The sequence below is a fragment of the Pristis pectinata genome, chromosome 22, assembly GCF_009764475.1.
Source record: "Pristis pectinata isolate sPriPec2 chromosome 22, sPriPec2.1.pri, whole genome shotgun sequence".
Classification (NCBI taxonomy): domain Eukaryota; kingdom Metazoa; phylum Chordata; class Chondrichthyes; order Rhinopristiformes; family Pristidae; genus Pristis; species Pristis pectinata.
Window position 1 is genome coordinate 16,326,810 of NC_067426.1, and position 14,392 is coordinate 16,341,201.

General features: G+C 40.7%; 1 protein-coding gene across 1 annotated transcript in view; it reads right to left on the bottom strand.

Moving 5' to 3' along the window:
• Positions 1-879: 879 nt before the first annotated feature.
• LOC127581852 (synaptotagmin-like protein 1) overlaps positions 880-14,392 on the bottom strand; it is a 45,869-nt gene continuing 32,356 nt past the window's right edge. Inside the window, exons 10-15 of the mRNA XM_052036651.1 lie at positions 12,431-12,533; positions 10,723-10,884; positions 8,200-8,278; positions 6,082-6,181; positions 3,663-3,868; positions 880-2,601 (exon numbers count right to left, since the gene is read on the bottom strand). Of these exons, the coding sequence (XP_051892611.1) occupies positions 2,462-2,601; positions 3,663-3,868; positions 6,082-6,181; positions 8,200-8,278; positions 10,723-10,884; positions 12,431-12,533 (790 nt within the window). The 3' untranslated portion in view covers positions 880-2,461. The remainder of the gene's footprint in view (positions 2,602-3,662; positions 3,869-6,081; positions 6,182-8,199; positions 8,279-10,722; positions 10,885-12,430; positions 12,534-14,392) is intronic.

Genomic DNA, 14,392 nt, shown 5'->3' on the forward strand with positions numbered 1-14,392 from the left:
TCAATGCAAAGGCTCTGTGGGGAAGGACCACAGTCTAGGGTCCTTCTGCTACTGGATGTAGAAGGGCTGTGTCCATGGGGAAGTCCCTCAAACAACAAAAGGATGCGTCACGTCAGTAGGCCACAGTGTTTATATACAAAAATAGATGTGCTAACACTGAATGTACAGACTTAACAACACTAAGAATGTAAAGAGCTTTCCACCTGTTTCTAGGAAAAGTATACCAAGCCCAGCCACATCACCACTTCAGTCCAGGAAGATATGCCATAGTACAGGCAACGCCCGTGTTATGGGGAGGTTACATTCCTAGAAAATGGTCCATATCATGATTTTCCTTAATGCAAAGCCATATTGTCTGCAAGTTGAAATAATAATAAATTTTGTATTTATTTATTTTCTTTGCATAAGTTCTATGAGAGCAAACTTTATTCCGTATCTCATATTTTTCGGTAGTGATTTGTGAATTCTGTAAGGACAAATTTCTGTAACCCAAACGGCTGTAACGCGGAGGTCACCTCTACCTTCTACAGCTTGGATGGGCAATGCACTACCTACAGCTAAAAAAATCGCAGCCTTGGCCACAGCAGCTTCTACAAGTAGGAATGGCCATCTAACACTGAATGTAATAACACTTCCATTCCAGCATACGTAACGTGAGAGAACCAACTAACCTCAGGCACAGAGGAGCATTAATCATCTACAGGCATCTTGGTCATCTATAGTCCATGGATAGTGGAGAAAATGGGTCAGGGCTGATAGAATGGAGTGAATTCTGTGGCGGATGATTAGGCATATGTAATTGGTTAGATGCAATACAGAGAAATACATATAACAGGAATGAACTTTACAAGATCAATAACTTCAACCACAATTTGAAAATTATTTTCATTTATTTAATTGGTATGTAAAAAGCAACACTTGCAACAAATAGTGAACATAAGAGTTAAAGGGTTAAACTAACCTAAATCAATAAGCAATCCAACATTTACTGTAAAGATGGGATCAATGCAATTCAAACAAGCTGGGGAAAAAAGACAGTGGAGAGAATGGGATGTGGCCTCCTGTAGGAAATGGGTCGCTGGTTGGCGTCAGGAGGAAGAGATGATAAGAAGAACTTAATGTTCCACAACTTTATCAGAGAAATATCCAAGGGAGAGATCATCAAATTGTAAAAAATAAGTTCAAGTCAGTTGGGAAAGGCTTCACTGTTAAATAAGACCAGGCTGCAATCAAAGGATAACCACTGATGATGACACATTATTCTGTAATTCTTAGGTGGGTGAAGACATGCATTCATTGGTGAAACTAAGGAATCGAGGAAAGCTCCAGGAAGTCAAAATGTGCATGTGTGTGTGTTTTCACATTTCCCCCACGGCCCTGTGAGTTTCTGCTGCGTGTGCTGGTTCTTCCTCCATCCCAGAGCTGTCCTGGTACGTTAATTGCTTACTGTAAATTGTCCTTTAGTGTAGGTAAGTGGCAAAAGAATCAAAGAGGAGTTGATAGGCATGCAAGAAAGGAATGAGTTGCAGGTTTCAGGGAAAAAAGGGGGAATGGGACTGATCGGATTGCTCTTTTGGAAGCCGGCATGGAACAGATGGCTTCCCGTGTTGTAGTAAGTATGTCATGCAGAAAACTCAGCCGGTTTATTGGCTGGAAAAGTATAGCTTAATAATTTTAAAGTCTGAAAGTATCGGGAGCTGAGAAGAAGGCTTCATTTGACTAATAAGATTATTTAGAAGATAATCTATAAACTAAACAGCTTCTCACAAACATTTAAAGAATACCTCAAGTACAGGTCCTCCCCGGGTTCGTAACCCAGATCGCAAGTCGGAAACGCGGCTGCCCGGCAATGTATTTAAATAAAAAAAACACAGGCCATTCAAAGGCAACGTTTAGTTAAGGCAAGACGTTTAACTCAACCTTCAGATATTGCCACGAACCAAGTTCCTACACGGCAGAAGATGCCTGCAACCTCGCAGCAGCTGGCAGATCCATGCCGCCCGATCCGCCCGTCTTCCAAACGCTTGTTCACATGTACAGGCTATACATGCGTCAGGCGTTCGGAAGGACCCGTAGATGGGTTCAGGGAATTACATAGTTCGAGTTGAATGACAGTGAAATAAAAGCCTTCAGATAACAACCAGTGGTGGCCATCCGCTGTCCGCAGGTCTGGGCTGGAGGTGAAATTTATAGTTATTGCTTGGCCCTAATCTTCATCCCCTAACCCAGGCCCTGCCTCGGAGGTTGATCACATCCCAGTCAACATTGCTTCCTTTACATCTCCACACCAAAACATCCACATTCTCGGTCATTTACCTATCCAAAACAGAGACCAATGATACCCCCCACAAGTATTTGACTTCTTGTTTTAGGCCCAATGACCCAAGCATAATGTTCTAAAGGTTTAGCTAAGTCACACACTTTATTAATTTTTTTTCAGAAATGGCCATTGGTTTTGTGATTATTCGCTGGGTATCACATTGGATCTGATTGGTAATACAGTGTCCACCCACTGCCCGGGGACAGCAAGCATTCTCTGCCACACGGAAATTTCTTCCTTGTTTGAATCCATCCAGTTGACAGGTTGGCCATAGCTGAAACCTAGAACAGCAGCAAAGGTTGAGAGTGATCAGCGGAACTTCATTTTTGCCTGCATTAGATTCAATGAACTGTTACTGTTTCTTGGTTGCCAATAAGCCCTCATTGTTAAGTTGCAAAGCACAAAAGTGCAGGTCTGATAATGTAACAGGAAACAGGGTTTACATTGGTTGTACTGTTGTAATTGGTAATGCTGGGATTCTTCAAGTACTAACCCAAGGAATTTGTTGGATCTGGCTGGCGATACTGATCCATTGCCACATACTGTGGTTGAAGCTACTGAACAAGGATGTGATAACAGAGGAGACATGTGGCAGGAGTACTGGCACCTGCCATCAGCCAATATCTGGTTCCTATTTACAGGCCTTATTGCTTGCCTGCCTGGTTGGTACTGCCATGTCTTCAGCACACTTTCTTAACCACTTGTGGACTAAGTTGTCCTAAACCAGTAACCTTGGGGTCTGCACGATTACCCGGGTCTGCAGACCAAACAATGGCACATATTATGGACAAGTGCCCACTGGCCCAAATTCAATGGTAGGTGCTTTGGCAGGCAGGTGCACATGTTCAGCAAGAATGCTGATGTTTGGCTTAGAATACATGCAAGTGCAAAGTGTAAAACAAAATATAGGACCGGACAGAACCATTAAGGAGAAAAGATGGGGACTTGGGAAGGCAGATAGGGACCCAGAGGGTAGATGCGAGGGATCCTGCAGATTTAGTTTGGCTATATAGTTCACGGAATAGCCATCTCACATCCTGCAGCATAAATGACTCTGTGATGTACAAATGAGAGTTACAGCAGCCTGGAAATGGTGTTAGAGGATTGTGATACAACTTCCCAATCTGTTTACTCATGTTCTGTCCAGAACACCTGACTATTTCCATTGGAAGGCATTTCTTAATGTACAAGTTGAAGTCTTATGATCCACATGGGATCCTAACTGCACTTTTAAGGTACAAATGTGCAAAGAATGAGTGTAGGGTCATCCATCGATCAAGGCAATGGTATAAGATAATTTTATTAAATATATCGAACCGAGCAAAATCCTTATTTCTGTTACCTGTTCCCAGACTGAGTCTCAGTCCTCCCAGTAGCTGGCTGGAAAAGGTATCATGATCCCAGATAGTGAATTCTGCACAGGTCTCACTCACATCTTCTGTCTGAAAGCCGTCATATACCATCGTATGGTTGTAAACAGGATTCAGGTCCTTCTTTATCACTCTGGTCTTCTGTTGACTGGACTTATTGGTATCTGGTAGAATACAACTGATAACGACAAGATAACGATATGAGATTGAGCTGTACATTATATAGACATATAGAAAAATAGCAGAAGTATTTCACTTGGCCTTCAAGCCAGCTCTGTCATTTAATACAATCTTGGCTTATCCCGTGTCTCAGTTCTCCCCTTGATGACTATCATATCTAGAAATCTCCATCTTCTTCTTGAATATATTCATTGACTCGGCTTCCACAGCCTTCAGTCGTAGAAAATTCCATAGGATCATCACCTTCTGAGTGAAGAAATTTCTCCTTACCTCAATTCTAAATGTCTTATCCCATATCCTAAAACTATAACCCTAATTTTTAGAACCTTCAGTTGGGAAAACATTTTCCTTGCATCGAGCTTGTCAAATTTTGTCCATTTCAATAAGATTTCCTCTCGTTCCTCTAAATGATAGTGAATATAAACCTGGCTAAACCAACCTTTCCTCAAATGACAGTCCATCCTAGGAATCAGTCTCATAAAACTTTGTTCCACTCCCTCCATGGCAAGTATATTCTTTCTTTGGTAAGGAGACCAAATTGCACACAGTGCTCCAGCTGTAGTCCTATGAAGATCCTGTGTATAAAATTGGTACTGACTGCATTTGCCCATGTATTGGGACAGTTGCTAAATTCAGAATCAGAATCAGATTTATTATCACTATCTTATATGATGTGAAATTTGTTGTTTTGCGGCAGCAGTATGGTACAAAGACATAAAATTACTATAAATTACAAAATAAATAAATATTGCAATAAAAAAGGAACAATGATGTAGTGTTCATGGACTGTTCCGAAATCTGATGATGGAGGGGAAGAAGCTGCTTCTGAATTGTTGAGTGTGGGTGTTCAGGCTCCTGTACCTCTTCCCTGACGGTAGTAGCAAGAAGGGGGCATGTCCCAGATGGTGAGGGTGCTTAATGATGGATGCCACCTTCTTGAGGCATCTTGAAGACATCCTCAATGGTGGGGAGCATTGTGCCCATGATGGAGTTGGCTGAGTCTATAATTCTCTGCAGCCTCTTGCGATCTTGCACATTGCAGCCTCCATGCCAGGCTGTGATGCAACCAGTCTGAGTGCTCTCCACTGTACATCTGTAGAAATTTGTCTTTGGTGACATACCAAATCTCCTCAAACTCATAACAAGGTAGAGCCACTGGCGTGCCTTCTTTGTGACTGCATCAATCTGTTGGGCCCAGAACAGATCCTCGGAGGTGTTGACACCCAGGAGCTTGAGGCTGCTCACTCTTTCCACCACTGACCCCTCAATGAGAACTGATACGTGTTCTCCCGACTTCCCTTTCTTGAAGTCCACAATCAATTCCTTGGTCTTGCTGATGTTGAGTGTGAGGTTGTTGTTGTGACACCACTCAACCAGCTGATCTATCTCACTCCTGTATGCCTCCTCATTGCCATCTGAGATTTTACCAAAAACAGTGGTGTCATCTGCGAATTTATAAATGGCATTTGAGCTGTGCCTAGCCACACAGTCATGATTGTAAGAGTAGAGCAGTGGGCTAAGCATACATCCTTGAGGTGCACCTGTTGATTGTCAGTGAGGAGGAGATGTTATTACCAATCCACACTGACTGTGGTCTCCCGACAAGGAAGTCGAGGATCCAATTGCAGAGGGAGGTACAGAGGCCCAGGTTCAGAAGCTTGGTGATTAATACTGAGGGGATAATGTTATTGAACACCGAGCTGTAATTGATAAACAGCAGCCTGACGTATGTTTTGCAGTTGTCTAGGTGCTCCAAAGCAGAGTGGAGAGCCAGTGAGATTGCATCCGCTATAGACCTGTTGCGGCAGTAGGCCAATTGCAGCAGGTCCTGGTCCTTGCTCAGGCAGGAGTTAATTCTAGCCATAACCAAGTTTGTGCAGGCATTAATACTTCTGAGCTATTTGATTCTTTCAGTAGAATATGCCAGGATTCTGAGAAAACCAATGGACATCTCTACAAGCCTTTGGGACAATCAGGAGTAGAGTTTATGCTGGGAAGTTGGATTGAATTACTGGGGAGTTGCTACAGATTGTTGCTCCAATAGATGGCCACCCCACTACCCCACTATGTCAGGAACCTGGCTCAGGTGAGAGCAAGATAAATTGTACCAGCAGCTAATTTCTTTCCGCCTTCTCTCATCCTCTCCTGTTTCCCCTTTTGATCAGCAAGACAGAAAATTGCACATTTTCAAGAAATTAAAGACTCCATTACCATTTAATAAAGGAGTTGATGCCCTTGGATCGGATAGGGATGAGATTTCGTGCTTCCTTTAGCCAGATGTGCACTTCTGCTGTGGAAGGCAACCCTTGATCTAAAGAGAGAGATTGCGTCATCACTTCTGGCTTCTCCACGTTATCCCATTACCGCACTCCTCACCAACTCCATAATGTTGGTTTCACCTCATTCTCACCCAACTTCACCCGAGTACTGCGAATGCAGCCGAAGAAACAAGACATAACAACTTGCATTTGTACGGAAGTAGAACACAAAATAGTGAAAATACTCGGCAAATCAGGCAGCATCTGCAGTGAGGGAAACATAACTAATGTTCCAGGTCACGTCTTGAAATGTTAATTGTTTCTCCAACCACACTTCCTGCCAGGTCTGCTGTGTATTATTGGAATGTTGCGTTTTGTTTCAGATGTCCAGCATCTGCAGGAATTTAACGCAAACAAAATTTGGTACTGAGCCAAGCAGGGGATATTGGTTCAGGTTACTTGGAAAACAGATCCAGAATTAACAACTAATTTTGGCTTAGCAGTGTGCCATAAGGATTAGTACTTTAGCGTAGGCTATTAACAATTTTTGTTCTGTATTTTATGTCAGTGGTTAAACAACGGAGCTAGTTGTTAACATTGAAGAAAGGAACCACAATGATCGGCCAACCTTTGTGAATTTTCCTTTTCTCCAAGGCCAGTTGCTGCCAGGAATCTCTGGCATCCAGCAACAGTAGTAAAATGAGACCAGCTGAGCAGCTGATTACAAGGAAATAAAAAGAAAAAATTTGACTAATATTTTAATTATTCTTTTGCAGAATGAAAAATAAAGATCAGAACTCATGTTAGATTATGATACGATCTGAAATATGATACATACTTTAAAAGATTAAAATAATTATCTTAAAATTCAGTATAAATTTAAATTATTTATCTGAGTATTATAAACCACACAAAGTTAGTTATTTTAGGGCCAGAGATATTGCTACACAGTAATTATATCTTGTTATAGTTTTAAAGTTTACACTTCTAAGGAGAAGCATCAATTTCATTTGGGAGTAGTTTCCATGGAGCTGTTTCTTGTCTGTTCATTGAAGAATAAGTTGGAGAAAAGTGCCAAATGCTCGGGTGTGGAGGAACAGGGAATCATTGACAGCAACTTTTGGATTTCCATGTTTAACTGGGAAGGTGTGTACTTCACCTAAACAACTGTCTCTTTGGAAAGATGCTGTGTCTAAGTGTAAGTGGAGAGGGTGGAGGTCCTCAGCACAGCATTTATCAACCGCAAATATCAAGTTTATGCAAAATGAGATTCTGCTTGTCCCCAAACTGAGAAAGCTGGATTTCGTTGGAATGGAGACATAAGAGACTGCTGATGCTGGAACCTGGAGCAACAAATAAGATGCTGGAGGAACTCAGTGGGTTGGGCAGCATCTGTGGAGGGAAGTGGACAATTAATGTTTCAGGTTGAGACCCTTCATCTTGCAGTCCAAATGAAGGGTCCTCAACCTAAAACGTCAACTACGTGGAAAGGAATGCATCATTATCAGTCCCAGCTCTCCCCTAACTGCTTGATAACACAGGATTCTATACTCTACAAGCTGTTCCCAGGATGTAGACCAAGCCCAAAGTCATCTACAGCTGGAAAACCATTAATTCGACAAAATGTTGTGTGGTCAACCCAAAATCTGCCTGTTTTTCAGCTTAATAAACCTTTCACAAACAAGTGTTGCACAACTTAAGGTCCAGAGGAATGTTAGAAGTGTGTTGTGAAACTGACTGGTAAGGAAAGGCTACCACATAAGATTTATATTACAGGTTTTAGTCTTTATATTTCTCTTTAAAGTTCATTGTGTTTAGGAACTGTAGCAATGTTGGCTGTAACTTCTGTTTTTGCATGACTTTTGTGTGTTTGTGTGTACATAAAATATGTATCATGAAATAAAAAGCAATTAATTTTGTTAAAAGGATGGAAATGTGGGGTTGAGCAGATCAGCCATGGTCTTGTTAAATCGCACAATAGCCTCAAAGGGTTGTATGGCTTATTTCTGCCCTACTTCTTACACCTTTACAGCTTGTGATTAGAAAATGATAATGGTTTGATTGAACATACCACATGATCCTGCTGGGATGAATTTCAGCGACAAGGAGAGCTGACCTTTGCTTTGGTTCATGCTTGGCGGAGCAGCAATCTGTACAAGAGCAGATTAACAGAGTTTAGTTCCACATTACTCCCTGCTTACTCCCTACTACAAAGAAAATATAGGAAAGCTATGTTTACATACAGCATGGCAAAGAACAGGTATTGGTTGTGATATTGATTTCATCAACAATGATGGTAGATGGATTGAATGTAGAGGGTGATTTAGGGATGAAGATGGTGTAGTATAAAAGGCCAGGGGTCAGATGACAGTGACAAAACTACTGACCCCCACGGTCGGATGATAGCATTGCCGATCAGGTTGGAAGCTATACCACTGTCAATCAAGGGTCCGGCTCCGCCCCACCCATTAAAGAGCACACCTGAGGATTGGCTCATAACCCACCTTTGTTCTTGACCATGAGTCATTGGCTTGTTTCACCTGAGTGGGCTCCATCCCGCTACAGCCCTATAAAAGATGGTACACGTGGGCCCTCGTCCTCTTTTCCGATTGCTGCTGGGGTTGAGACCACAGGTGAGAGGGTGCACTTTCACAGGGGTCTAGGAACGTCCCGAGTAGATTCCCAGTAGCGTAGAGCCGTTGTTTGTCTCGATTCAGGGGGGTCCAGACAACGTATTTGTTCATTCCTGATAGTTTGTACTAGTTCATTGTGTGTGTGTGATCGTGTGTGCACTTCACCCCGTTGCAACTTCCCCCACGTTTCGCGGTCACCCTAGTGCGAGTGTGCGAGGGTGTATTTGCTCCTTCACACTCTGTTCCCGCGTCGGTCTTTGTGAATAAGATCCTCCTTTTAAAACACAAAGACTGTGTGTCCAGATACCTTTTATCTTTAAGATACCAGAAGAACCTTTCTCATAACAGATGGTGATAAGAACATAAAGTTTAGAGATGTTGAACCAATCTGTCGCCACTCCCAATCCCTGGAAACTCACCTCGAAACACCTCAGGTCTTATCCTGAAATGTTAACTCTATTTCTCTTTCCATAGATGCTGCCTGACTTGCTGAGTATTTCCAACATTTTCTGTTTTATTTCATATTTCCAGCATATAGATTTTCACCTATAAACCTAGCCCTGCACACCGATGATAGGGAATTTGAAAAAACAAAAATGGTTGGATTTCAATCAAAATCAGTGGAAAAGAAAAAAAAATCCAGCTAAATTCTTATCCATTTACTGGATGTTTCTTTTCAATTACAGGCCGTTGTCAGAAGCAAATCAGGAGTTTAATGGAATATTCTAACATGGATGAGTGCAGCCCATACTTTTTTTTCCCAAAATAGTGAGGAACTCTCATTGAGAATCCTATTCTATTAGTATCATAAACATGTCAAAAACAGCCAGTGTCAAAATACATGGAAACAGGATCCAGAATGGAAACAGGATCCAGAGTGGAAACATTAAAACTCAACATGTTCCCACAAATCTTAATATCATCTCTTTAAAAATACCAATATATAGCCAAGCTGTACCCCAGATTCCTGTTTTATTTGTGTGAGTAGATGCACAACAGACAAACAAAGAAACATGGAGAATCTGACTGCAAGATTGAGCTGGGGCTATTCTATGGCACAAAGGCAGGCTGGTCCATTGAAGATCAACAAAAGAGTTAGCATTTAGACGATAGGAAATAGCAGATTTCCAACAAACTGGTTATAGTCATTGATTACATGGAGAATCTTATTCCTAACTTTGCTAATGCAGTTAGAATTTTTTGTAATCAAGTATCTTTTCCAACATGTTTTTGTATTAGAAACACACTTGATTAGACTAGAATGGAATTTGAGTTGGAATTGATTCCAGAATTACTTGCAACAATAAAAATGTTCTTGCAGTACATATACAACAAGATTTCTTGACATGCTCAGTATTAAAGCCAACAGTATATATTTCAAATGTATTTTCATGAATCAATGATGAGAGAGAGAGAGACAGAAAGACAGAGAGAGAAAGAGAGAGAGCAATCACAATGCAGTGAATTTTACATCACTTGCTCTCCGTTCTGCACTCTGTTCCATGTTGTGCATTCAGATTAGAAATGCCAGAAGCCACAAGTCAATCATTGGTGAATTGGGCGCTCATTGACAGAAAGTAATATCCATCACCAGGTTCACAGTAGCAGAGAAAACTGGGCCTTTATAATCAACTACAAAAAAGTCACTGTGTCATTGCCACAATCTATTGGACAAACTGGACAAATTTCTTAGTGAGCATAACTTGAGCATAATAGCCATTTTCCCCAATTAATTACACCTATATTATGCCCTTCGATTGCAAAAACTTTTCTAACATGTGCAATATTTAAAGACAATGAAATCCAAAGAACATCAGAATTTGTGGTTTTACTGTCATGAGAGGAGTTTCTTGGACGAATAGCCATTTCTTAGTCCTTGTTTTGTCAATATAGTTAGAACACAGAAACTGGACAATACATGAATGTAGGTTAACGTGTGCAGAACGGTGACAAAATCTTACCCGTGGCTGAAGGGTATAGGTTGTTGGTTTAGTATTAGTCCAATCCCAGTGTTCCAATGTGATTTCCACCTCCCCCAGGAAGGGATTGTGCCCAAAGTGATCTCTATGCCACACTGAGAGGTTTAGAGTCCGACTCTGCAGCTCTGCTTTTTCCAGTTTGTACTTTAATTTAAAAAAAAGATATGTTATGAGCAATGGATGAGTGAATCCATCAAGCACAGTGCAATGGCTAGCAAATAGCTTCAGAAAGAATGGATCAGTAAAAACCTCACAAAACATTGTTGTGTAGGAGCTATTAGCTGTGGATATGGCTAGGGGGCTGCAAGTACTCGAACTAATGGATGTGTTATGCATTTATGACAAGGTATATGTAATGTACACTTGTGTGCCAAGGGATGTATTGTAAAAGCCAGGATATATAGCCAGGATATACAGGATATATATGTATTGTAAAAGCCAGGATGTATAGCAGTAATGTATTTTATGTACGTGTCAAAGTATATACTATTTGTGGAAGTGTGAGGTGGTATATACTATATATTGGTCTGTGTTTCTTTGTGTCAGTATATAGATGAAATACATGTCAGGATGTGTCAGTGTAAAAATAAATACCTTGGCAAGATTTGTCAATGTATATTTACCATACTGTATATGTCAGAGACATCAGTTTGTAAATATGATGTTTTGTTTTATTCAGCAGCTTTAATGTATAAAGTAAGGCAATGTATTTCACAGGAAGATTATCAATCAAAACTTAATACCAAGTTACACAAAGAGATGATAGGTCAGACGACCAAAAGCTTAGTAAAAAATGGTACAGTAGGTGAGAAAAGCATCTTAAAAGAGGAGAGAGAGAGAGAGATAGAGAGATTTAAGGGAGTTTATTTGTGGGTGGGGGGGGGGAATGGGGGTTAAAGATGAGAGTCCAATAAAGGCCAGCATTGAAATAGTCAAGAGAGATAAAGATACAGAAGTTTAATGAGATTTATCAACCAAAATGGGCAGAGAGGGGGTGGGTAATGTGAATCTGTCAAGGACAGCATTGAAAGAGTTAAGAGTGAAAATTACAAGCACTGGGAATTGATGAGAGCTTCAGCAGGAGGTAGGCTAAATCCACAAGTTAGGTAATATTTCAGAGGTGAAAGAAATGGAATGGATATTGGATACAACAGGTATAACTGCTTTGGTCTATTGGTATGCATATGATGTCCATCTTCCGATGAAGCAATATATAAGGTTATATTGCAGTATGCCTCCGCATGATATATGCCAGTTGTATAGTAAGTGTACAATGATTAAATCTGAATATATATATATATATATATAATATGTATGTGTTCATGTGTATATGTACATGATATGTTGGATGTGTAATTTATTCACTTTATATGATTAAATGTCAGATGTGTGAAAACATATGACATATTTTGGAGCACATCTTTTAGGGTGCTTGGCTCTGCACTTTGCTGTTGGAATGACAGCAAAACTGTCAGTGTTTGGCATTATTACACCATGACACTTACAACAACTTTAGAATTTCTAGACAGGCCAGGTTTAATGTAGAAACTCCAAAGTTACTATCAATAATTAAGGGCACTTCCACAAACTGCATCTTTTCCATTGTAGTCCAGTAAGACCTGATGAAAGATTCAGGTACTTATGAACAGTGAATGGTGAATGAGAATAAAGATACAATAACTGATCTCACCAATAACTGCTCATTAAATGTAGGATTCAGGGTTTTCTTCTTCACTGAGGTCTTGCGCTTGCCTTGAAATGATTTGTCTGGGAGAAGATAACTCTTCACATAGCTATTGAAAGGCAAAGTTAGTAAGATCAATCAGTGCTTCCCATGAATTTCCTCAAGTAATGCTGAGAACTCTCATTTTCTCTCTCGCACACACACATACACAAACACAAACCAAAAACTTATATTTAAAAGGACCCTTAATGTAGTAGATTGTCCCAATTTGATCACAGCAGCTGTTAGAAACAAAATTTGAAACTGCACCATGTATGGATGGATTGATCTGATAAAGAAATTTCAAGGAGGAAACCAAAGGAGTCAAGTGAGACTTCATAAGGAATTACAGTTTATGACACAGAAGGAAGCTATTCAGCCCATTGTCTCTGTGCTAGTAAGTACAGAGCTATTCAGCCTAATTCCAGCTTCCAGCACTTGGTCCACAGGCCTGAATATTATGGCTCCTCAAACATACATCTTTCAATGAGATGAGGGCTTCTGCCACTATCACTCTTGCAGACAGTCACCTCCAAACCCATATCACCTTTCAGATGATTATTTTCCCTTCCATACCCCTTTAATACTTCTACCAATTGCTTTTAATCTATGCCCTCTGTTTTTCACCCAACTGCTGAGAAATAGGTCCTTCCTATTTATTCTACCTGGGCTCCACATAACTTTATATACCTCAGTTAAGTTTCTCCCCAGCCTCCTTTATTCTGGAGAAAACAACCCCTGTCTACTCTCACAGCTAAAATTTTCCTATCCTGGCAACATTCTCCTAAATCTCCTTTGCATCCTTTCCAGTGGAATCACATTTTTCCCACATGTGGGGACCAGAACTCGGCATAGTACTCAAGCTGTGGTCAAACTAGGTTTATATACAGTTTAAACATAACCATCATGCTCTTTAACTGTATCCATTGTCTAACAGGAGAAAGCATCGCATGTATCTTTTTAACCAATTTACTTCCTTGTCCTTCTGTCTGTAGTGATCTGTGGACACACAGCCCAGGGTCCCTCTGTTCCCATATGCCTCTTATATTTGTTGTGCATTCTCTTGCCTTGTTGCACCTCCTCAAATGCATTACCTCAAACTTCTCTGAATTTTCTCCCCAAACCAATCAGACCTTCTTTATCTTCCTACAGTCTATAGCTTTCCTCCTGGCTTTAACTCTTTCCCTTTAGAATGTTCTGCACCTGCTCAATAATATCCTGAACCCTCAGATCAGGGAAGCAACATGTATTGTAGAGTCATGTCTGGTCCTAACTATAGAATTCCCAATAACTATTGCTTTCCTGAACTCTCCTCTCCCTCTTTGTGCAGCTGAGCCACCCATGGGTTTTGGCCTTTGCCCTTGCTCCACTCCTGAGGTGATCCTTCTCCCCAGTTAATATTCAAAAATGAACACTGGTTAGAAAGCAAGATGCCTTTATTGTCTCCTGAACTACCAATATGTTCATTTTTTTTTGTCTGTTTGGCAGTCACTCGGTCCTTCCCTGCCTGCTTTCTCTTGAGGAAGGTGAGCACTTCTTGAAAAATGTGCTGCGTATGAAACATTTAGTCATGTGGGTGGACCACAGTGAAGTCAGCTGTTGCTCAAGCTCCAAACTCCAAAATCTGAGCTCCTCCAGCTGCTGATACTTCCTGCATCGCTGTTTGTCAAGGATATGGAAAGTATCATGCATTTCCCACATGAGTGCAAGGTATGCTGTCACGCCCTTATTTATTAAATTAAATCATTCAGCAGAAATAAATGTTGTTTAAAAGAAAACAAGATCACTCACAAGTGATCCACCTACCAGCTCCTTTCCTTGTGCTGGCCTCAACTAATCAAACTATTTGCCTTCCTGTGATGTCACACCTCTATTTGTTTAACTCCTTTACTTTTCTGATTTTTAAAAAAACCTTGCTATTTTATCCCC